Genomic DNA, 24938 nt, shown 5'->3' on the forward strand with positions numbered 1-24938 from the left:
AAATCCTCACTTTTAGCCAGCAAATATACAAACCGTTTCTGGTAGCAGCTTTGCAGCAGCTACCAAGTGAAACTGAAAGTCAGTGTTGGCAACACTTTTAAGCCTCAGCGGGTGCAATCTAGCAAACAAAAAACACCCGCGTAACTCCTCCTGGTCCAAAAACACGCCCCATCACAGCAGCCAGCTCTAGCCCTTTGAGCTCCCTGTAAGTTGGCACACTTCATCATTAACTCGCTGATGATCGATTTGGAAATCTAAAGTGAGTATTAACAGTATTGCACAGAGATCACAGGTTAACAGGATGAACCGGTTGAATTTGATTTTGACCACATTTTGATCTGTTGTCTTCGGGCCCAAAAGGTAAAGACGTGATTAGCCACCGAGACTATGGCAGGTCCAAAATAAAAAAATAAAGACAAGAATCGATGGACTTTATGTTAAAGTGTGATAACAGGGAAGATAATAGATAACAGATCAGAACATGGGACCATTTAACTTAAGTCACAGGCTGCTTGTAGTGATATCTGGTAGATCTACAAACTAAGAAAACAAACTGCATGCATCAGAATAACCAGAGGTAATACATTAAATGAAATCAGTTGCTAAAAATGTAATCCGACCATCATCGCTTTATTTTATTTATTTTTGTTAGGCCTTGTCCAAAACATTTGGGCCTAAGTAAGGTCGTAGCCTTCTGATGCACAGTTAAGATGATAAAGGTGGAAGAATATCAATTTTGAGTGGTACTGTCAGTGATATTGATGTATCAATATCCATCCGACCTACTTCTGCGCTCGCGACAATCAAGCCGCGAAAATCTTTAACATTCTAGAACGCAGTGGCTACATTTTTGCTCCAAAACACATTCAAACTTCTGCGAAAGCTCTACGTTTTGTTACAGTTCTTCCGGTAAGTTAAAGAAGTTGCATTTTCGTAGAAATGTATTGTTTTTTACACAGGGGGCTTAATGTCATATGACAGCAAGACCTTGTTAGGCCTTTAAACACCCCCCAAAAAATGACACTAGAGGCTTCCAGTTAGCCCTTGTTAGCTTATAATGTCGGCCTAATTAAACATGTTCAGAAAACTATTCTAAAGTTAATATTATTCTTTGTTTAATAACATCGCAATCACGGTTTGCCAAACTTTGGCAACAAAATGTGAAACACTTTTATAGTCCTAGCTTATTTGCTTTCACTCGTTAGCTTATATAACATATAAGCTCAAATGCAGGACTATAAATACAGTAAGTAAACATAAATATGGTGTAATATTCTATGGTGTGCCTATGTTTCAAATGTCATTCTGCCTCTACAATAGTGGTTTCTGACCTTTTTCACTTGTGATGTCTTAATATAAATGTACCATCTCCTCACTGGGTGAGTCTATGAGTTGTAAATTGAGTTATATATATATATATATATATATATATATATATATATATATATATACACACAGTGTTTCATTTGAAAGACATTCAGTAGCCTGAAGAGGAAAAACTACACAATGTTTTACATTTTTAAAAAACAAAAAAAGCAAATATGAGAGAAATGTCTGAAAAAAAATCACAAGATTTTATTCTTTTCTACCTTGAGGGGGCCTTGACCTCCCGATTTGGGAACTTGTACTACTGATCTCATTGTCTTGTTTTTCTAATACAGACAGTTCCTCAACATGAGCACAGGACCAAGAACACAATCTGCCTTCATTCAGGGAAACCAGAGCACAGTTGAAAACGATGCCTCCCACTCAGCACTCTTATTCCTCTTCCAAGAAGTTTCCAAACTAGCATCCCCAATCCACAACGGTTTCCTGGACGCAAATTCACCCTCCTCGTGGCTACATGAGACTTCCAAGCAAGGTGCTTTTATAGTTAAAAAAGAGGAAGAGGATTCCCATCTGTTTCAAAACTCTAATAGTTCCTGCGAGCACAGTTTGTCTCATATGTCACCTTATAATCAGTTTAAAAGAGTTAGAGAGGAAAGTCACACTAGCAAGGTCACATCTTTAATTGAGCCACATCCTAAGTGCAATAGCCCCTGGAAAGTACTGAGTCTGATCAATCTGCAGTGTGAGAAGCTCCTGCATCAAAGAGATGTAGAAGAGTCAGACCAAAGCTCAGAATCACCCACCACAAAAGAAGGTCTTTCAATACACAAATCATCCACTGCAACAGCAGATGTGACAGATCAGGGAGTCGGAGGTGACTATGTAAGTGTCGAGTGCACTTTGAGACCATCGACTATCTACAAGAGGCAAGAAATCCCAGCCTGTGTTAGTGTTGTGGAAGATGTGAGAGGGGAATTCAGCAGAGGAGACGGTGGTTATGAACCACAGTGCTGTGTGAAAGACTCCACGGTGGCAGAGCCTGTTACAGTGCTTAGTGTTAACAGACAATTTGAGGGGAACCAGGAGTGTAAGGAGTTTTTCACCTCTGAACAGGTTAGTTTGCACGCTCCCCTCCCTGAAAATGTTTTATCACAAACACGCATCCCTTGTGCAACCCGAAATGCCCAACTGACTGTTCACTCAAATGAAGATGCACATGTAGCTCTGTCAAAGCCAGCACTAACACTAGACCACAATGCAAACCTTGCTGGGACCGAAGAACCCCTTTGTGACACACAGCTGTCCCCACCGAGCTCTGTCCTGCCTTCTTCGCCATCAGCATCACTTTTATATAACGCTACAGGGAAGTGTCACTTGCTTTCAAAACAGACCGACAAAAAAACAGCATCTAAAGCAGAATGTACAGATGCCCACATAGAGGAAGAATGCCCTCCAGTTGCGCAACCCAAATCCTCAAGCTATAATGGAGAAACAGACACTTCACCCTCTGCAACCTCAAAACCAGAGCCCAGGCCAGTGCAAGAGGAGGAAATTGCTCCTTTGTCTACCCAGCAGTGGAGAACAAAAACTCCCAGAAAACAACCTCATCCAAGCCGCAGTGCTAACATCCAAGATCCAGACTTCCAGGGAGTGACATTCAGGATGGACACGGAGCTGGACGACAATAAGGAACAGTGTCGGCTCCTCATAACTTCAAAGTACAGGTAGTGACAGATTCACTACATGTTTTCATTGACTAGATGGTCATGACAACTAGCTTCTTCCCCAGAGCTGTAGCCTTCATCATCCCCTCCTCCATAACACATGCACACACACACTGACCCATGGCTGCTAATATGCACTGATTTAAGCACATGCACTTTATATTGTGCAATGACTTGAGCCACAATGCACTTTAAACCTGCTGCTGCCATTTATTTATTGATATTTCAGACACACTTCATATATAATTATCATTTATGCTTAGAGTTATTTGTCACTGTTTTATCTAGTCATTAATTGCAGTTTTACCTTGTTTTTTTATCTTGTCTTAATGTTCTAACTTAGCTTTCATTTAATGTTGTATTACATTTGTGTACAGCTGTCAGCTTGAGAGTAACCAAACATAATTTCATTTTACTTCTGTATGACAAAAGTGTCTTATGTGTTATGTCTAAAAGTAAAATTATCGGTGTGTGCTGCAGCAAGGAGCTCCGCAAGAGTGTAAGAAAACGAAGGCAGAGGACACGGATGTCCCAGAAATCACTTAAAACCAGCACCTCGGATGAGGAGGGTGACCTGACGACCAGTGTGTCCAGTGAGTACCACTCAAGTGCCTGCACTGCTCTGTAAAGCTTATGTCAGTTTATGTTGACATTTTTATGGGCTCCCTAGACAACAATGTGCAATTTAAATGGATAGTCTCATTAATAAATACAGATGGAACATTTTAAGGCAAAAAAAATGTTATTTACAAGTTTGTCTCATAAAGCTTTAAAATCTTTATACATCACTCTCTATCCTCAGCCTTTCAATTCAGTTGAAAAACAATCCCACAAATTTAAAAAAAGGTCAAACTAATAGGGGGATTATTTATTAATGTTTTTTTAAGGCACATGCTCAAATATAAATACTGCAATGAATTGAAGGCATCACAAGCATTACTCTAATTCAAATAAAGTAGGTTTGAAGTTGCATGAAATACCTATTTGCTCCACTAGAGGACGCCACAACATCAAAACGTGATTTGACAGCATCGCTTGGGACAGGTGGTGCACTTTTGATGAATATTTTGGGGAAACTATTGTGTAAACATCCAATAACCATAATGGGTATCAATGAGTGTCCTTAATAGCAGTCAACACAATATACATTTCAACATGGAATTTTTGCTTTCAGCTGTGCGGCCAGTGTTTGTGTCCCTGTGTTTTAGGAGTAGCAAAAGTTCAAGACATTTCAATTCAATTTTGATAAGCATCTCTCCTCACTAACACATTTTAAATGATAAACCTTCACTTCTGAAAACGTGCATATGCTTCTCTCTTTGGTCAAAAGGGAGCATGCATAGTTTGTATCTCCAGCATTCAGACAAACCAGCTGAGAATCGTCTGTGACACCACATATATTTACAGCCTTATTAAATTATGTTAGTTAACAGCAGAATGCAACATAGATGTTACAGTGAGCTCCTACACTCAATATACATAAGAATGTACAGTTGTTTATGTTTTACAAATGAGACAATCTTCCCTTTCAACCAATAAATATTGTTTTCAGTCAATCATATTTGTCACTTATAAATCCTTAAATATATATTTATATATATTTCACAAAATGGCACCAAATATGTACTCCATCAGGTCATATTGCAGTATTAAACTTATACTGAAATTTAATGTTAACAGAAACTTTTTCTTTCTTTTTCTTTTTTTTAAAGTACACTCAGTTCAAATGTACTGTAACACAGCCTAAATATTTGTTTCTTTTCTGTTCCATCAGAGGGGAAAGTCTGTGCATCATGCTGCACTAAGAAGACCCCCATGTGGAGGGACGCAGAGGACGGGACCCCTCTCTGTAATGCCTGTGGAATAAGGTAGCTCATTTTAGTACTGCTGCCTGGTGAATGTTAAAAAAAAAACACACATGAAGTCGTGTACAAAGGCAAAACAGTTAGATCACCATGGGAGCCTAAAGCCACATTTTGACGTAATGGGCTTTAGTCCATTACTTTTAAGCCGCAAAAAGAAATATTTTCGACAGATTTGAATTTTCCGTATTGGCTGTAAAATTAAGGTCCATAAGGATTAGTCTATGGAGATCAATTGTCTGTAAGTTGATTATTATAGACATCTTTTATGATCAAAATTGTAATACTTGTAGTCGACTAGATTGTATTTGACTGTATATAATGGTTTCCAGATATTTTTTTTGTCATATTTGTAAGTTTATTTCGCCTTTTAACAATTATCACAATTATCAGTAACAATAATTTATAGCCTCAGCCAAAAAATGCAGAACACTTAAGAGCTTTTCCCCTGGCTCATTTTTCACTATTGGTTTCCATTAGTGGAAAGGTGAAAGTCAAAAAAGGGTTTCACTCTTTTGATTCTGTTGTATTCATGAAAAAAGAAAAGAACGCACAGAGGTACACTAAAGTAAATCCATATATAATGTGTCCTCATAAAAGTCTCAATACACATTTGACAAACTTTACTGCTTACATGAAAAACAAACTGCACCGTTGCTAATCTGGGGATGACTGTATAAAACATTTGGTATTAATGTGCTGAATGCCACATGTTTTCTTTCATACCCTTAGCCTGCAGAAATAAACACAACGTTGTTTCTGAGAAGAGGAACGATGCAATGCTGAATCACTGTCACATGTACTGTAAATGCCATAGATAAACGACCAACTAATAAAAAAGTTTAATCACCACTGTCTTTTTTTCTGTATTGACTTTTGAAGGTATAAGAAGTACAGAGTGCGCTGTGTCAACTGCTGGCACATCCCAAGGAAAGAGGGCAATTCCACCTCACGCTGCCTCAAGTGCGGAAACTTTGTGAGGCTGACCTCAGCTCAGCGGAAACACACCACCTAGGATGCATACACCGAGGTTTTTAGGTTTTTATCTCTACACACACTTGCACACAACGGTTCAAGACCACACTCTCTGGTCCTGCAGTCCAATACAATTCACTACAGATGGGAATAAATACATAGGAGACCAGCAGCTTCTTACATCTTACTTGACTCAGTATTTAAATTAGTTTCATTGCTTAAATGTTGTACAGGAAACTATCTATGTTTGGCTTTATGGCTGCCCTATGATGCCGTATAAACCAAGAAAAAACACTAACAGGTAAAAAACCTCTAAGAAAAAAATAAACTCATAAAATGTGTGAAAAACGACCGGATCCTTACTGCACGGATCTTGTTTGTGTTACCTGCTAATCTGTATGTAAAATGTGTGACTGATGTTATTAACAAATTCACTTTCCTTTCTGCGTGATGAAGGATATGTTGATGAAACACAGACAGCTGATACAGTATTAATTGGACACTGAAGGGCTACTATAAGTCGTGGACACATTCAGTGGGATGTTAAGTCATAATTCTTGACTTTATTCATCTAAATAGCTTCAGTGTTGCTTGTGTATAATGTCCATCTGTGCCAGGTGGCTGCAGTAGAAAGTTATTTCTGTCCAGGACCAAAAACTGCAACCTGAGCTCAGTGCTGCGTTCGCTGTTATTAACTGTAAAAACAATTTATTTCTCTTGACCTTGGCTTTAAGACCATCTGCTAAGTCGGTGGATACACATTTAAGTTGCACAAGTTAAATTGAGGTATTTCTTGCCTTTATTGTAAGTGTGGTTGTTTGTTTCTTTTGTTGTTTCTTTGGATTGTTGCCAGTTTAATTGGTGCACTAATTTCCTTAGCACTGCTGTTTTCTGTGAGGAGAAAATAAATCAAATTTTGTGTGAGCTGGCATGGGGTTTGGTCTGGATTAAATCCAGCATGAAACATCCAATTTGTCTCCTTGTTTTTTCTAGGTATATATAAGGCCTGCTTTTGATATGAATCCTGCAAAAAAAACAATAATTCTAAAATGGTCTAATAGTTTCAGACGGGTTTACATATCACATTAAACTATACGGAGAAGTACAGGGAAGAATTGTTCATTAATGAGACTTCCCACAGTTTCCTCAGCCCACCCTGCAGTTCAGGCCCGTTTGCCAAGTGGGTGGCCTCACACGAATTGATACAGTGCGGCTATTATTTCAAAACGGATTACGTCTTCCTCTTATTTGAAACAGCCAGAGTTGCCTCTGTCACCACGTGCCAAACCATCCGGCAATGAAGGAAATGAGTGCTGTGTAAGCCAAGAACATAAAAGATAGAAACAAGCGCTATAAAATGAATGTGCCTGCTTCATTTTTACATGAAGCATATTTCAACTCAAAACAGTCTCACCTGCTGCGGCCGCTTAAATATCAACAGAAAACGCTGAACGCTAATAAATACACACCAGTGGTAATGTCTCAGCCAGCTAACTACAGTACAATAAAACTAAAAAGATGTTTAAAACATAATCAGATATAGACTTGCACATTTGAAAAACATTCAGTAAAATTAGTCCTTTATGCAGCTGGATTTGCTCTGTTTTCAACTAGAAAAAAATCAGAGATTGAGAATAATAAAAGGCCATGATGAACAGAATGAGAAATTATTTTATCTCCCATGCCATCAAACCATTAAATGTTTAGGATAAGTCTAATAATAATTATTCGTAATATAGAATTGGTGACTGATGATGGCGATTTTAATCACTGATGATTTGGTGATGATGGCCAAATGTGCTCCCAAGATTTATGATGTACATTGTGTTATGTGAGATTGCACAGCTGCTCTTTGCATTTGTTTTACAGATTTTTAAATCTATTTTATTATGTTTCTGGATCTTGTTTTTAAGTGTGTGTGTGTGTGTGTGTGTGTGTGTGTGTGTGTGTGTGTGTGTGTGTGTGTGTGTGTGTGTTCTGTGTTTCATATGGCTACAAGACAAATTTTCCCCCCTAGGGATAATAAATTAGTTGGGGTTGAAACTGTACCAAAATAAAACAAGAGGAGGGCCAATCATGTTTACCACATGTGTGTATGAATGACTTTTAATGTGTTTGAGATCCGTGAACAATAATTGTGATTATATCTTATATGTATCTCATATATTTAGTAGTCTACAGACCCTTAGGAACAAATGAATGTATGCTTTTTGATTATTGTGTCATGTTATGCCCAGCCCTCACAGGCTTACAAGACACCTTAAACTCAAAAACAAGCCAGCACCAGAGTCCAACGTAGATATTTTTCAGGTAAAATTATGAAGAAAGAAAATAGAAAGTAGAACAAGGTGACAAAAGCTAATCAGGTCATCGTTATATGAGTCAGAGTTCTACACTCACAGACATTTACTGTGTAACACTAAAAAGTCCTAATTAAACAAACTATCAAGTTAGATTTCAGATCTAAAACGTGATTTCTTTTTCGTGTTTTTTTAGACAAAATTGGCAGTTTTAAACACATCAAAATTAAACAACCATTCTAACTTAGTCATCATCTGAGCACCAGGAAACATTTCCAGAATTTTTGGACATTTCTCAGATTTTAGGATGCCTCTAGGATTTTAGGACATTTGTAGAATTTTTTGACGTTTCTCAGATTGTAGGACATTTTGGGGATTTTAGGAAATTTCTAAGATTTTAGGAAATTTCTCCAACTTTAGGATAGGATTCTAGAACGTTTCTTGGGGATATTTCTAAGATTTGCGGATGTTTCTAGGATTTTTGGACTCTTCTAGGTTTTATTTTTTAGGCTTAGCTATGATCTCTGTCAGGGGTACAGGGGATCCTCCACTGGCCCTTTCTTGATAAACAAGCTTTGTCTTGAAGCTATTTTATGCACTCTGGCTCCTTATGTATACTACAAGTACAAAAACAATTCCCAGCGTGAATCAGTATCTTAAATGTGAAAATGAACTATCACTGATATAGACCTTAAGGTCTTAGAGATCTCTGTTTCAGATCTGTGGCTGCTGTTGTTCGGATGAGGACAGACTGCTTGCAGGAGGAGGAGGAGAAAGTTTAGAGTGGGAGGCTAAAAAGTCTCAGCTGAAGTCAGATGCGCATTTTTTTTTTGTGAATGAAAGCAGAGAAGGGGTCTGCGCCTGTTCTGCCCCAGACAGGCGAGATTAACGCCTGTTGGGGCCGCGGTGCCACCGGACACTCCGGACCATGACTTTGGACAGCAAACTCATGGAGGAGACGGACATTGACGTGGAGGGACAGACGGACGGTAGTGAAGATGTGAAGGTTACAGGTTTTTCAGTGATAAATGCGGGTAACCATGACTTTGCGCAAAGTGCCTCATCCTTCACTCCTGCAGTGCGGGAGGAGGGAGACTGTGCAGTCCGGCTGCAGGAGGGTCCGGGCAGGAGGACCGCCTCAGTGAAGCCTCCGTACTCTTACATCGCTCTCATCACCATGGCCATCCTCCAGAGCCCCAAAAAGCGGCTCACTCTGAGTGAGATTTGTGATTTTATCAGCCAGCGCTTTGCGTATTATCGGGAGAAGTTCCCCGCGTGGCAAAACTCAATCCGCCACAATTTGTCTCTGAATGACTGCTTTGTCAAAATGCCCCGGGAGCCTGGGAATCCTGGAAAGGGGAATTATTGGACCCTGGATCCCATGTCGGCCGATATGTTCGAAAACGGGAGTTTTCTTCGGCGGAGGAAACGCTTCAAAAGGCAACATTTCTATTTGGGAGCGCTGAAGGACTCCAGGGCGAAGGAGCGCAGCCTGATGCCCGCGTTTCCTCTCCTCGGTGCGCACGGGATGACTTCTAGTCTCCAGGGTCCTGATTTGTACCAAGACATGGCGTTAAGGAGTCGTTTAAGCTCCCACACTAGTGCCAGCATCCCTCCTGTCAGCAGCATCATACCTGCTCTCTCCTCGCTGCTCTCCAAGAGTTTCCCCTCATGTCTAACCTTTGAACATCTGGACCCGGGACGCTGCGCCGCTGTACCACCTCTGGCTCCAAACTGCTCCTTCATACCTCCTGTGTCCCTGCACGGAATGATACCAAACTACCCTGTTTCTCAGCTGTCCAGTTTCCCCACGGGGATCATAAAAGTTTCGTCTAATTTAATTTAATATGGGCTCGTAATTCGCTTGTCCTGAGCGGATCTTCTTCCTCTGAGAACAAACCCACGGACCATTATGTAAAATACAGTTTTTAATGGTGGCCTAAGCTTGCAAACAGGCCCTCCTTATTCAGCAATTTGATTTTTAATAACTGATTTTGTACATCACTTTAAAATGTTTGGAATAAAACGTGGTTGAATTTTCAGCGTCTGCGCAATTTGAATTAACAGGGTTTATCAGCATTATAGCCATTATCAAATAATTGAGTCATATACTATCATGCATTTTTTTGATTTTTAATTCTTCACTGTTTTGCACAGTTTTTGTCTCTTTGTTTTTGCGGAAATTAAGACTAAATAAACAGAGAGACTTGAGATAGTAAGAGAAAAAAATATATTTATATAAATACGAATTAAATAATAATTATTGACAAAAACGTTTAAAAATTAAAATACTTAAAAAAAATCTTATGACACAAAAACCGTTGTTTTTTTACCCCCCATATTCTTAAAATAATTCCACACGACTAAGTAGCCTATCAACAGCAATAATAATAATAATATCAGATCATTTTGGGGTAAAGGGGGAGCATTTCATTTTCTAAAGATCAGGATTAAGAAAACATAATAAAATAACATTGGGCTATCATAAATGAAAAGTAGCATGTGAAACCACAGACCAACAGTTACTTGGAGCCCCAATCCAAATGCGCAACTGAAAAAGAAGTATAATTTGACAGAAAAAGAAGTATAATTTGGCAGAAAAAGAAGTTGCTCAAATGTGACGACATCGCTGCTGTGGATGATTGATCAGATTTACCCCGAGAGATCACAAAGATCTGAGCAAGTGCACATTTGATCTCTTTGTTTAATGATTCTCTACATCATGTTTGAAAGAGTTGTCCAGTTTTAAAAACAGGCCTCCAAATGACAGCACGCGCTGTCAGCCTCTGCAGCCTAAATGAGCGGCTCGTGACCGCGGCAGTGTTTAGCATGAATGTCAAATACATGTGGTCGGTCAGCCGTCAGGTATTTCTGAAACTGCACCGCTGGCTTTAATCGGATCTAGGCCTACTGTGTGCTGTTGTGCTGTGTGGAAATGTGCAGTCGACGTTATAGGGGAAGAAGGGTTCCGATCATTAAAATAAGCAACTCTAAAATACACCATCTCTTTTATTTTTTTTATTAAAGTACTGTAAATGTATTAGCAGTAAAATGTAGAGAAACACTGTCATTATGCAGGATGGTCTTTTTAAGGTTAAAGACGAATTTATGTTTATTATCACAATTTTCATGGTTTAGCTTTAAGTGAAGTTTATCTGTAAGTTCATTCTATAATATAAATAGACGTGGCTCTTCAAATAGTAGGCCTATCTTTGTATAATCAAAATATTATTTGTTAATGAATGAGGGGCTCCATCCCTTGGTTGTAGATTGTTTGTTTGTTCTTTTTTGGTTTTTGATAATTTAGCAGGAACAATGAACAATACATGTGATTATGTGCACCAGATATAGCTAAAAGCTCATTACTCCCCGGGCAGAAGCCACAGATAAAGAAAAAAATCAGCTTTGTTTAATCAAAACCTTACACTTTGTAAAATAAAAAAAAGTCACAATAAGGAACTACACAAAAAAACAGGCCCAGAAACCAGACAAGAAAAAGCAACTAACCTTGGCACAAACAACATGAGAACAATACTAAATTCCCATCAGGGAACATCAAGAATCCCAACACCATTAAAACCAGATCATAACCAGCAATCCCAAGATACTTGAGTAAAAACGCACATTATAGTTTATTAATATAAAAAGTGTTTGTGAGATATAAAGAGTGTGAAACTGAGTAAGCAGTCACTGTACTAATTTAAATAGTGGAGCTACACTGACAGCAGCAAGAGGTGGTGGTGGACGGAGTATTCCGATCCTTTACTACAAAAAAAGATAAGAAAATAAATTGAAAAGAAAAAAACATCCCCAAAAAACTTTATGAAAAAATAGGGGAAAAACTCAAATCATTAAGAAAAGAAACACTCAGTTAAAAAAACAACAACCTAAACCCCCCAAAAAATATTTTTTTAAATGAAAAACACCAAACCAAAATTTCAAATGATAAAAAAAACACTGTCATAATTGTAGTAGGGTAAAAGTATGAGGTGGCATGAAAAAAAAGTACAAGTAGCTCAAATTTGTACTTAATCACAGTACTTGAGTAAATGCACTTAGTTACATTCCACCACTGGTCAGAAGACACAGTATCGTGGGTAAATGACAGGTGAGAACAAATCTGCAGTGTGATGACTGTTAACCTGCTTTCATGCAGTTTTCTCCTGAAATTAATGCATAACATTCTCACAAGTCGGACCCAAACTCGACATGGGAAATCTAAAATAGCAGCATGTTAAAGGTGCAAGGACATCTATTTCAGTGCATCAACGCAAGCTTTTTTTTTAACTTTTACGATACAGCTAAGGATGAATAAATTATTGCATTTGCAAATTCTTCATCCACTCCAGAGAAACAAATGTATGGAGGAAATCTCTCCCTGGACTTAGCTGCTGCAGTGTAAGTGTGATGTGGCTCATCTGTAAACAGCTGCTTTCCACCTAAATACCCCCTCAGGGAGCACTTTGCTTTTCCTGGCACTCTCAGCCATACTTGGGTTTTATTCAATTACAGCGCACATGCACCATCCATGCTTCACGCTCAGTCCTGTTCCTCTCTTTGAAAAAATCTCTAATATCTGTGGCCCATTAAAGTCAGTGAGTGAAGTGTGAGGGGGACTGCAGCATGAGCCCAGTGACAGGAAGTATGATGGAGTGCTTATATTTGAACAAAGGGGGGGACCCCGCTCCAATCCATAAAACCTGGACTGGACAGATGACAGAGACATATAACAGCAGAGCCACACATGAGCTCACATCTGTATAAAATGAGAAAGGCTTTGTTTAAGTGGAATGGCAGCTCTTTTAAGAAAAAATTAAAGTTAGTCATAATAAAAACCTGCTTGCCGCAAGTCAACATTACAAGTTAAAAAGTGCTCTCTTATCTCATTTCAATTAAATATATTAACAACTTTGCTTTTTCTTTATCAATTAATTTGGATTTTCTTCAATGTTTCTCATATTACTGGAGAAAATGGATTTATTTCCACTGCCAAATTTTCATCCAAAGTGCCAAGCTCAGCATTGTTTCAGATCATCGCTCTCCTTCAGAGGTGTCTGATTATAGTCTTGGGCTTTGAAATGGGACCACAAAAAAAGACAATTGCAGAAATAGGCTCATCCAATTTTCTCCAGCTGTGTTTGGCCCCCAAACAAACGGACACCGACAGCATCCAACGCACCGAGCCGCAGACATGATGTAATCAGCTCACCCTCAGTCACCTATGAACTGATCCAACAATTTGTGTGTGTGTGTGTGTGTGTGTGCGTGTGTGTAAACTGCTGTTTCTTGTTCACCAAATGACGCACAGAGGTGAACCAAGAGCAAATACTTGGACTGCTGCAGACACTGTGACATATTTTGATGAAGGGACATTTGGTTGCAATTAATCTTTTTATTTCTCTGCAACTTGGGCTTTTAACACGGGGGTCTATGACGACTGACTGGTTTCTGAAGCCTGCCTCAAGTGGCCGTTCAAAGAACTGCCGTTTTTGGCATCGTCTTGTTTGCTTCATTTTTCAGCCCTGGAGGCTGCTGCTTGGTTTAGATGTTGAGATATCAGTTTCTCAAACTTCTGTTCACTGAAGTTGTGCTCCTTTTAGCTTAATCAGCATCAGCTGCTTTATTCCAACTTCACTGCCAGTCATTCATTAGTTGTTTGGCCACCAGCTGCCGAGTCACATTCATACATATGCACATCATAACTTGTCAGCTCCTCACACCACAGGTTCTAAAACTCGATTTTGCTAAAGGGCCCCTCTACAATAGGCTGCCTCTTATCAGATATTCAAATGTCCATAAACCCACTTCCACACTGTGAATAATGTTGTGTTAAAACAGAAAACAGAAAACAGACGTTTCTCTTTTCATCAGAAAAACAGCATTGTTCCTTGAATGATAAGTGAAGCAACTATGAAGGGATTTTTTTCACATCATCAGAACTGGGAAATCCCATGTATTTGCCGAGACAGAGACAAGAAGATTAATACTTTCATGATTCATAAAGTATGAAGCTAAAGCCGGGAGGCAGTTAGCTTATCTTACAACAGAGAGACTGCAAACAGGAAGGAAAATGACAGCCAGTGTTCAAAAATTTGCCCACCAACACAGCTAGAGCTCACCAAATTACACTTTGTATCTGGTTAAACTGTACACACAAACAGAAATATCAAAACCATGGGCTGTGTTTTTACAGGGAGTTACTGCTGTAACTATTTCTTGGCAAACAGCGACCTGCCACAGGGACTCTCCAGAGTCTCAGTGTCACCAAGAGGTTGCAAAGAAACCAGTACAGACCGCCACGGACCGTTTAACCAGTTACTGCTGCAAAACATTTTACAACCAGACTCAGTTTCTCAAAAACATATTAATAAGTACAATGTAGACTTACAAAAAAACCTTTTAATTTATGACTTAACTAACTTTTGTCGTTGGCTTAGTCACTTCTGATCCTTAATTAGTGACTTAAATAACATGACCACAGAATTTACCCTTTATTAATGGCCATAATTGATTTAGGAAGACACATTTTCCAAAGTGGAGTACATATTAAAAAAATAAAATAAAATCATTGCAGCTGTTTTCTATGATAATGATTTTTTTTTTTTACAGGAAACTTTATTTAACTTTGTTTAATAAATGAATGATGTGTTAATGATATACTGTAAGAAGTGACTTACTAAAAGATTAAATACCTGGTGGAGCCAAACTGAGACAAAGTTGGGTATTGACTAAAGTTCAGATCAGACATTGATCATATCAGTCTGGTGGAAAACAAAAACTACCAGATTATGTAGATTTTAAGATCTTATGTTGTACACATCAGTAAATCTAAAATTATAACCAGGTTTCAAACTTAAAAAGCGTCTTGTGACGCTGTCACATTTTGTTGACTCAATATCTGTCATTTTAGATCATAACCCTTTTGTTTTTTTTACAACTAGGCTTACAGAAAAAAAACAGGACTAGTTTGTTTTCTAAATAAGTGACATATTGTTTTAATAGAAGTCACTGTCATGTTTACATTGAAAACTGGAAGTAGTTTTTAGTTTAACCAAAATTTCCCTTTCCTTATTATTCAAGGACTAATAAAGAAAGCCCTTACAGCCCCATCTGTCAAAAACAGTTTATTCTTTAAATGTAATAAACAACACAAACTCTGTGGCAGCAATAGCATCTTTTGAAATACACCTCAGAATATAAAATGTTGGCCACTAACATCTTTTGACATTGATATTTGGTTGAATTTAGGTTGTGACGCCTGGTGACCAAAACTGAAAAAATAGATGTGTTGTCATAAGTAAGCAAAATCCAGCGTCCTCCAAACGTCTCATGCCAGCGTCATCATAACATACAGTAGAATACAGAGATTTAGTCATGAGGTATAGAGAATAAAAACCAACATCTGAAAAACATTATAATGTTAACGTCCACACAACGTGAAATTCTAACATTTAGACATTTAAAATATCATCAAAACGATTTTCTTTCCAAACAAAATTTAACGTCCATACGAAGAAAGAGTCTAACGTCTTGCTGATGTCACTTTGAGGGTTTGTACAAAATCATACATAATTAGAAAGGTTATTACAGCTGAAAATAGAATCAATCATGTTTAACCCTCTGAAACCTGGAATGACATCAGTTTCCTTGGGCTGCGTTCAGAAACCTGTCACATGTATTTAAACATTTGAAACCTGAACAAATTGTTTTGTTTTTTCTAAAAACATGGCTAGAATTGCAATGGCAACTTTGTAAGTCAAATGGCAAGAAATTGTGTAAAGGTGGCAAGAAAATGACCTGAAAATCCCTTTCAAAGGAGAGAGACAGAAATTATTATATGTTAATCATAATAAAATTGGGAAAATGTCCAATAACATGTATATTTATAGTTATTATTATAAACTCTTATATACATATTTCTACATTTTTTGTTGTAGTTTTTGTGTATTTTTCCTTTTTATGTTTTTTATTAAATACCTTTATTTTTGCTAAATTTCAAGTAATTTTGTTGTTACTTATAATTTGTAACTTCTTCCTATGCTTCTGAAAGAAATCAAGCCAATTTGCTCAGGTTTCGAAGGGTTAACAGATGCAAGAGTGATTCTAATATATTCAGCAGTTGTAAATGGATTTCAGTGCAGTGGTGTTACTTGTATAACACATAAGGTTACTTTCTCGCGTTAGGAGGAAAACATGATGATATAGAACATGAAAAGTGTCATGTGAAGAAAGAGCAATAGACTTTTACTCTCCAATGCCATGTTTGACCTCAGTGTAGCTAAAAAGCTTGCAGGCGATCTGTTCGGTTTCATAATGCTTCCCACGCTCCATAAGACACGCAAACCAGCCGCCATCAATGTAAGCCAGGTCTGAATAACCACTGGGTCCACAGTTAATGACCCAGGGTTTGCTCCATGCACTTGCATTTTGTTCAGCTGGAGATCTGTTCAGATACACCCCTAAATTAATCCTCTTGTGCTTATTGCTTGGGTGGCTGAAGAGCAGCCACTTGTTTGTGCCCTGGTCTGGGTCACCCTCCGTATTCTCAGCTTCACTTTGAGCTGGAAAGGACACCACACTTCCTTGACAGCCTCCACCTGTTTCATCAAGCTTTTTAGCACAGCTCAGTTTGGAAAAATCATCTCCATTATTTGTGCTGACCGCTTCCTCTCGATAGCCTCCCTGAGCACGAGCATTGCAGTAAACAAAGCTTTTGTCTGCTTTATCAAAATACTCTGCCATTTCACATTCAAGGGACTCATTTTCAAGCATTTGGCCAAATTGCCATGTACTGCCCTTATCGTCACTATACAGGGAGAGCGCAAATGGTTTAGAGCAATAACATGCTACAGAACAGCATGAGCAGGAGCGAGAAGCATAAGCGTAAACTGGGACTATCATTCTACCACTCTGTGTTTGGAGACCATGACCCGGGCCGACAGCAAATGTGGCCCAGTGCTTGATTTCAGCCAGCGAGTCAGTCAAATCGGTAACATCACTCCAACTTTGGCCGGCATCGTTGGTTGTAACGTAACAGAGACGAGCCTTGTTACAGCCCCAATATCTCTGCCAGCCCTCTGAGACAGTGCCCTCAACACAGATGAAAAACAGGAAGAGCGTTTTGCTGGTCTTCTCATAAAGTGGGCAGGGGTTCATAGGACGGTGTCCATCAAGGTGTGCCTCCTTCACCGGTTTCAGAGGGGACCACTAAAAAAAGATATCAGTCAAAAGGTAAGAAATAATGATCGTAGCATGGATGAGGTTGAGAAAACAAGTGATATACCAATAAAACAGCAACTTCAGTAAATTACCTTAATCGTCCTTTCATCCTTGTTCACTGTTCCTGTCGTCATGACCAGCGCCACTGAGCTGGTATCATCTGAAGTCCTGCGTTTCTCTGCAAATGCCATGAGGATTTTGTTGTCTCTGTCGTAGAAAAGAGCAGGAATCCTGTACACGACTCTCTGGTGGGATTTAAAGACGGTTCTCTCTTCTTTCTCCGGTTCGTTTTGACGTGAGTTTTTGTTGCCCATGGTTGTGTTAAATCATACAAAATTGAAAGAATTGCAACTTCCTTCTCCAGAATCACCAAAGTTTACCCGCAGCTGTTTCCTGCAGCTTTGTCAAAGTTTCCCCGCTGGGTTATTTTTTGTTATCAGGCTGGTGGTGCAGAACGAGGGAGGAGTCGGTAATGTACAACCTGAAACTCACGGTTGAAACAGGAGAAAGTACTTTGATAAGAAAAATAATACTCCAGGGCTTAAATTCCTTCTTCCCTCTCCTTTTCTCACAAAACAAAATAAAGGCAAAAGAAAGACCAGTATCGGTTTCATAGCTGGAACGTAGTCTTGCTTGACATACCGAGGGCTACAATTTGATTGTATATTATCATCTACAATATTAGAGAAACAGTCTGCCACCTCACATCAGTATATTTAAAAGACAAACTCTACAGACACGTTTGACAAATGAGGAGTAAAATTGTACCTCTACAGAAAATGGCACGCTCCCTCAGAATTTGCCACATCTGTGGCATTGTGTATTTAAACTGCACATTTCAGAGTTCTTTTATTGTGACCATCCCAAGGCACACCTGTGTAGTACTTATGCTGTTTAATCCTTGTCTTGATATGCCACACCTGTTCTGTATATGGATTATCTTGGAAAAGGAGAAATGCTCACAAACACAGAACTGAACAAATGTGTACCCAAAAACTGGGACGAATAACTGTGACATAACGCTGACATCAACAGTCTCCGGGTAGAAAACTGGCAACTGTTTTGAATTGCGGAGGAAAACTTGTTTGTTGTTCTTGTTTAATTCTGTTATTGTAACATTTTAAGACATATCGTTAAACACGGCCGTCCAACCTATCTGATGTTTCTGCTGTGCTTATTTTATCTATTTTTTTTTTTTTTGCTTTGCTATCATCTTTGATAAACGGAAATCTACGAGCATGGAAGATAAACAATGTACTGCTGTGGACCAAGCCACAGCAAAAAGTATTTTAGCCACCTAAAAAAAAATCAATATCAGTTTAAGTGTAAGCTATATTTGGAATATTTTCACCGGTTTACCTTGCACACTAACTGGCAACTCAGCCTCCTGTGAACTAAAATGCCTGTTTTGGTCAGTGAAAGTTTGGTGGCTTTGAAATAACAGCTTCAGTTCGCCGTTGGAAAGGGCTGTCTGACAGCAAAGTAAAGTGGTGAAAATATCTGAAATACAGTGATGGGCCTTATAAGATGGCTAAAAACTAAGAAATTGAGGCAGTGTTTGCTTAGCACAATTTGATTTTATGTACAAGGAGAGGGGGTTTTAAATCTGAAAGTTATTGTAAATATACATTGTGATTGGGTTTTTTTAGTGCATTAAAATAAGTCTGTAAAAAAAGGGGAGAAAAATCAAAAATGTTGTATTTAATTTTTGTTATGGATGATAAATTGAGCAAAACAGCCTTAAAGCGATTGTGGCAGCGGTGTACTGGATGAGAAAGTGAGATCTGTTGGCTGAGCTGCTCCCTGAATGCTTCAGCAGTGCCACACAACGCTGTGCTGTATGCTGCACAGTGTGCCACCCTGCAGCCCATAAATATCACAAATATCCCCCTTTCCTCTCCTCCTCCCACTTCCCTGCTTCTCCTCCCTCCAAACCGCTCTACCCCGCTGCTCTGTATCCACTCCTGCCTGCAGTGCTCATAAAAAACTGGAGCTGACAGGTGCTGGAGACCCAAGCCAGGGAAACAAGAGTTAGAGGGATCATTAATGAGCTCTGGCTTGATAACTCTTGAATATTTTTGGATCAAACAAATCTGCGCTTTTAGATTCTATCCAAATATAAACACATCAGCCGTGGCCATTAAATTTAAACTGACTGGCTTGGACCAGTTTTTAGCAAACAACAGTGGGAGATCTGAATCAGCAAAAACAAACAGCTGTGAAGTGTTTTGAATTTGATTGAAACAAATGCATTTCTGCTCCCACGCTGCTGTCCTCATGGCCAGACACCCGCTAGCCAGACCTGACTTGGTTTGTGGGTTAGCTGGAGGGAGAAGTAAGACTGCAAGGTCAGTGTTTGTTGTTTTAGAAGACTCACATGTCCTTTCTCCTCAGCCCATCCTGCCTCCAGCCTTCCTGTGAGCTGGCCGGCTCTGGATGTGTCTGCTGCAGTTGGGAGAAGTTAGAACGAGTAGGATGACGGAGGTTTTGTGCTGTTGACTAGCCTCCCATCTGAGCATGCAGCCAAGGACCACCCTGGTCGACTCTCAGCTCTCATAAAAGCTGCACCCTCGCTCGCTCTTTCCTCTGCTCATATGTGAGCTTGGGAACTTCTGTTTTCTTCGTTGGCTGCCTTGTTCTCTTTTGTTCATTTTGGGAGTGCATCATGCTTGTGTTGCAAGTTGCTAATGATGATCGGGGCTCGTTATAACCTCACCATGAAAAAACAATCACCATCATCACTATTGTTCAGCCATCTCATGTGGAATCCATTATGTAGTGAATGTAGAATATTGGCATCTCGGCTGTAGTGAGCACAGCACCGCAGGAAGGGAGGGGGAGGACTACAGGTGTCGGGTAGTGGTGGGTTTATGAAATGCCATGTGAGCAGCAGCAGTGGCAGCAGGTGTCATGCTCTGGTCACGCGGAAAAAGTGAGCAAAGCACTGACAATTTACTCATATCGCCAGGATAAAAAAAGGTACTTTGGATTGCAGTGAGAAGAGAAAGCCATTGAGTGAAATAGCAGACTGGAGTTGGCAGCCTGAACTAGCTTACAGGCTCTGTTTAATTTGTCCTGTTGGCCAGATCCCAATGTCCCTGCTAAGGCCTTAAGCCCTGAACCCCGAGAGCCTTAAATGACGTCATCTGGTAAATGGTACAAATAGGAATGGGACAGCACTTTGTGGTGACATCACTGTACCTTGACGGCACCAAAACATGTTACATATGGTACAATTGTGGTTTAGGGACTTATTCTTTCATGATTTTTGCCTTTACAGCCAAGATACTTTAGGGGTCAGTTGCTGATTCAATTGTCTTTCAGGCTATTTTGTTACAGACTGAATGAGAGATAATTGTCAGATTATCAGTTTACTTGTTTTTGGTCGAAACAGCATCGTAAAGGAAAATCAGAAGAAACAGTTGATGTTTAAATTAGGCAATTGAAATAGCCTAAGCTTGCATTCCTCTGATTTTATGTCTTTTTTTATGAACCACCTTAAATCCTTAACATTAACATAGTGTTTCTGTGTAAATTTAATACGCCAGGTTGAACACCCACGTGCAAGTCTGCCTTAACGTCACGATGCAATGAATTAATTTCCTAAAGCAAAGTCTGCAAAAATACAAATTCACAGAAAGTGAGCATAAAGGTTTCTAAATCCTAATGTATTTGAGAATTTAACACTGGGATAGCCCTAAACCCTCACACATCCCGGTGCCTCAAAGTCTTTGAGGCCATGAGTGTGGATATTGGGTTTGTGTCGTTGTCTTGTTCTTCAACATAATATATTTTGTGGCGTCGGGGCGTCATCCTGTCACATCATATAAAGCCTCATCTCGCTCAGTTTAATCCGAAACACAACAGCTCATTCCTCAACATCAAACCTTCGCACGAGTGCACAATATATTTACAGTCCTCTCTTATGGTGTATGCAATAGTGTTTAGCAATAGTGATATGTACCAGTTTATGTGTGGTGCATTTAAAAAGAATTAAGATCCCCTTACTTTTTTCACGTTTTGTTGCTTCTATACTAAATACCTCATCATAAAAAAGCCAAAACAAGTTTGCAAATATATTAAAAAGGATATACAGAAACATCACTTTGACTAAAGTATTCAGAACCTCAATTCAGTACTTAGTTAAAGCACCTTTGGCATTGATTGCAGCCTCAAGTCTTCTTTGGTGTAATGCGACAAGCTTTGTGCAACTGGATTTGTGGATTTTCTGCCGTTCTCTGCAGATCCTCTAAACTCTTTCAGGTTGGATGGGGGCCATCAGTGGGTAAAGTCTAGGCTCTGGCTGAGCCGCTCAAAGACATTTCAGAGTTATCCCAAAGTTATACACTGCATTGTCTTGGTTGATTGTTAAGGGGCATAGTCTCTGGACCAGGTTTTCATTAAGGATGTATCTTTGTACTTTGCCACTGAATAACTCAGCTGTGAGACCTTGCATAGACAGATGTGTGTGTGTTCCTTTTCAAATCCTGACCAATCAGTTGATATTGCAACAAGTGCACTCCAAAGTGTAGAAACACATCAAAGATAATCAAAAGAAATAGAAGGCACACAAGCTAAATGTCAAGAGTCATAGCAAAGGGTCTAAATACTTATATGACAGTGATGCTTAAGTTTTTACCTTTTTAAAAAATCTGCACAAAGAAAAAAATGTTTTGCTTTGTCTTTTTAGGTATTGATTGTAGATCGATGAGGGAAAAAGTTATTTAAAGAATTATGTGATTGTGATTGACGTGAAGGGGGCTGAACACTTACTGAATGCACTGCAAATGAGTTAACGGATAAAATAGCCAGAAAAGGAAATACAGCTAATTAAATACCAGTGTGCTTCATCACATTTATGATATCCAATAAAAACACACTGATGTACAACATTAGCTAGAATGGCACCAATGCCCGATTAACCTGCTATGGGCCCCTATTGACCCCTGTTTCTCCAACTCTCAGTGCATTGTGTTTGCATTAGTTAGCAACAAAGTTGTGGTGAGTTATTCAAGCAAAGATTTATTCAAGAATCTGCACAATGTAATCTTAATATAAATGTCAATGAGAAAGTTTTCCATACTGAATCTAAACTTGGGACTCCTCTTTGGCTATCTTTGGCCTTAAAGTTGTAACATTCCCTGTTAGCAAGAAAAATATCATCAAAACAAAAAATCATGTTTCAGGTAAAAATGAATATGTAATGTAAAGAAAATACGTCATGTGAAAGACACCTGTGTGTGACGTAAGGATACAAGTTATGCAACGCTGCGGTTTACACAGCTCTGACTTTTGGTTTCACACGGGACTTCGGTGAAAGTCTGTTTGTTTGACCCATCCTCCTCCTCTCCTGCCCACTCTTCACTGACTTTCTGGTTCTTTAGTTACTCTGAGTGCCAAAAGTTTGTAATTACATGCATTTTGAATTAACTGCCACATGAACCTGGTGCCTTGTGGGCCCCTGAAAGTCTGGAGCCCCGCTGGGTATCCAGCATTGGTTGCCACAGAATTAATTTCTGACAGTTTCAGAAATTATATCATCCCACACATCAAATTGCCCAAGCCTAACCACCAAATCTTTGAATATCGCTCACATCACCTCTGTGCTCATATTTGCACTTTTATCTCCACTAAACTGCATGTCTCATAAACTGACTGTGCTCTATCTGCTTTCTGGCTCTTCAAAGTAAATCGCTGATCCAACTGAAGGCCAACGTGAGGTCAATGTCAGAACAAGGGAACAACAACATGGAACCAATCCACAATACATTCCCCAGTTATTGACAACCTGTAACTGAAATAAGTGAATATGCAGGCCAGAGTTGTCTGTACAAGCTCAGCACAGCCCTCTTTGAACCATAATCCCCCCAAAACGTTCACTCACACAGCAGAAGGCCACGCTAAGTGGAGCACTGTCAGCAACCACACAATGCTAGGATTCACTTCAAAAACAATACGAATATGAAACAAGAGAGATGCACATGTGCAGAGAAGCAGACTCCTTCATAAAACAAAAAAAATGACCCAATTGAAAAACATGAAAGCTGAATATGTCTCAGCATCTGGTTTCCAGACATGTAGCAGATTTCCGATCATACAAATACAAGCTTTCCTGGTTTTTGAACGAGGAAGGATGAATGGGAGAGGGACAACGATGTGCGGGAGTCTGTTTCACTTCAAACTGCCGGTGACGGACGGCTCATGTGTGTGTGTGTGTGAAAGCTGACAGACAGCTCCATTCACAGTGATAGCGTCATGCTTTGAATCTGATGCTCATCTGTTACTGCAGCAGAGAGGAAAGATCCTGTCTGTCAGGCTGTGCACTTTACTGTTGTTAATGTTAGTTGCAGTAATGATTCATGAGGTGGAACAAGAGGAAATTGGCCAGTGCAAAAAAAAATCAGAACTTGTTTCTGCTTTTTTATTCTGATCTGTCTGCCAAAAGCAAGCAGATGAAAAAAACTACAAAACTGCATTTAAATTGAAATAAAGGATCTGACCTCAGGTTTTCAAGTCCAAGTTGATGGTAGACTACACAGACATGTAGTAATTTTCCTTCCATGAGAAGCAGTGAAAACAGTAGACTTCTGAATGGACCTTTACTGTGGTGTTTTTTGTTTTGATTGGTGAAACGTAAAAATGAGTGAGAAAAACTGACCTCATGTTGCAAATCATAGCTTGCATGCAGCAAATATGGTAAAACGTCTGATAATCATTGTGTTCATGTGCCCTTTTAGGTTGAGAGGGTGTTATTTGGCCCTAACCACCTATTTGGTGAGGTATCCATTTTGCAGTCATCATGGACGCTGTAGTAGCAGCTGCTTAACTTAAAGTTGCTATAATCTATATTTCTATAATAATTATAATAATAATAATGTATCAAATGACAACAGGGCAAATGCATTCACTCACAATGATAAACCTACAGAGAACTATCACCTCAATCTACAGGAATCTTGGCTTTGAGGCCCAGACACACCAAACTGACATCAAATAGTTAACTGCAACGAAGGCCGACTGTTGAGATGCCTCATGTGGTCTGTGTCTCAATTGCACTTGAACACACCACAAACACTACAGCCAACTAGCACCTATGTGCACTTGCATGAGAGGAAACAACTCATCATTCAAAAAGGGAAACTGTGAGACTGTCTTGATGCTAGTTGGCACATTCACAACTCAATCAAATGTTGGAAAAACAAAGCTTATTTACTGTGCGCCAGCAAATAACAACATAAAAGCATCAGGAAATGTTTTGGCTGAAGTGTTCCATAGCTAAAGAGAAACAATCTTACTTTACATAACACGTTTGTTTTGATGTCGCTGACTTCAGCTTTTTGTTTACACTGAACTGAGCTGAATTTCCAATCAGAGTGATTTCCTTCACTGACGACTCCACCATCGTCGATGCAACATGCTGAATAAGTAGAAAATAAGGCCAACAGGGGCCAACAATTTTCAATTCAATTTAATTCAATTTGCTTTATTGGCATGAATGTTTGTAAAACAATATTGCCAAACCCTCAGAT

The 24938-nt window shown here is 39.2% G+C and overlaps 3 protein-coding genes and 1 long non-coding RNA gene across 6 annotated transcripts in view; 2 read left to right on the forward strand and 2 right to left on the reverse strand.

Annotated features, from left to right (window-relative positions):
* The window catches only part of LOC148189902 (uncharacterized), a 75199-nt gene that overhangs the window by 44224 nt on the left and 6037 nt on the right, over positions 1 to 24938 (reverse strand). The window lies entirely within an intron of this gene.
* Positions 122 to 6861, forward strand: zglp1 (zinc finger GATA like protein 1). 3 transcript variants are annotated; one of them, XM_042485771.2, is made up of 5 exons: positions 122 to 259; positions 1662 to 3053; positions 3534 to 3646; positions 4828 to 4921; positions 5798 to 6861. In XM_042485771.2, the coding sequence occupies exons 2-5, from the start codon at positions 1675 to 1677 to the stop codon at positions 5928 to 5930; spliced, it is 1719 nt and encodes a 572-aa protein (XP_042341705.2). In that variant the 5' UTR covers positions 122 to 259; positions 1662 to 1674; the 3' UTR covers positions 5931 to 6861. The 3 variants fall into 3 exon arrangements, with proteins under 3 accessions (XP_042341705.2, XP_042341706.2, XP_087931648.1); XM_042485772.2 differs by lacking the exon at positions 5798 to 6861 and adding an exon at positions 5648 to 5763; XM_088075522.1 differs by having other exon boundaries at positions 241 to 360.
* Positions 8997 to 10232, forward strand: LOC121942544 (forkhead box protein D2-like). The gene has a single exon (XM_042485780.2). The coding sequence runs from the start codon at positions 9119 to 9121 to the stop codon at positions 10034 to 10036; it is 918 nt and encodes a 305-aa protein (XP_042341714.2). The 5' UTR covers positions 8997 to 9118; the 3' UTR covers positions 10037 to 10232.
* Positions 15300 to 17835, reverse strand: LOC121942475 (sialidase-3-like). Its single transcript, XM_042485693.2, has 2 exons — positions 17502 to 17835; positions 15300 to 17397 (listed from the first exon to the last, which is right to left on the reverse strand). Exons 1-2 carry the CDS (start codon positions 17721 to 17723, stop codon positions 16435 to 16437), a joined length of 1185 nt encoding a protein of 394 aa, XP_042341627.2. The 5' UTR covers positions 17724 to 17835; the 3' UTR covers positions 15300 to 16434.

This window comes from Plectropomus leopardus, chromosome 3, assembly GCF_026936395.1.
Source record: "Plectropomus leopardus strain MGB_pleo_1.0 chromosome 3, ASM2693639v1, whole genome shotgun sequence".
Lineage (NCBI taxonomy): Eukaryota > Metazoa > Chordata > Actinopteri > Perciformes > Serranidae > Plectropomus > Plectropomus leopardus.

What these genes read in the sequence shown, in the direction of transcription:
- zglp1 (XM_042485771.2), top strand. Translation starts at nt 1,675, where the DNA reads ATGAGCACAGGACCAAGAACACAATCTGCCTTCATTCAGGGAAACCAG. An exon ending in CTCATAACTTCAAAGTACAG is followed by an intron (nt 3,054 to 3,533) that starts GTAGTGACAGAT and finishes TGTGTGCTGCAG; the next exon opens with CAAGGAGCTCCGCAAGAGTG. An exon ending in CCTGACGACCAGTGTGTCCA is followed by an intron (nt 3,647 to 4,827) that starts GTGAGTACCACT and finishes CTGTTCCATCAG; the next exon opens with AGGGGAAAGTCTGTGCATCA.
- LOC121942544 (XM_042485780.2), top strand. Translation starts at nt 9,119, where the DNA reads ATGACTTTGGACAGCAAACTCATGGAGGAGACGGACATTGACGTGGAG.
- LOC121942475 (XM_042485693.2), bottom strand. Translation starts at nt 17,723, where the DNA reads ATGGGCAACAAAAACTCACGTCAAAACGAACCGGAGAAAGAAGAGAGA. An exon ending in AGGATGAAAGGACGATTAAG is followed by an intron (nt 17,398 to 17,501) that starts GTAATTTACTGA and finishes ATCTTTTTTTAG; the next exon opens with TGGTCCCCTCTGAAACCGGT.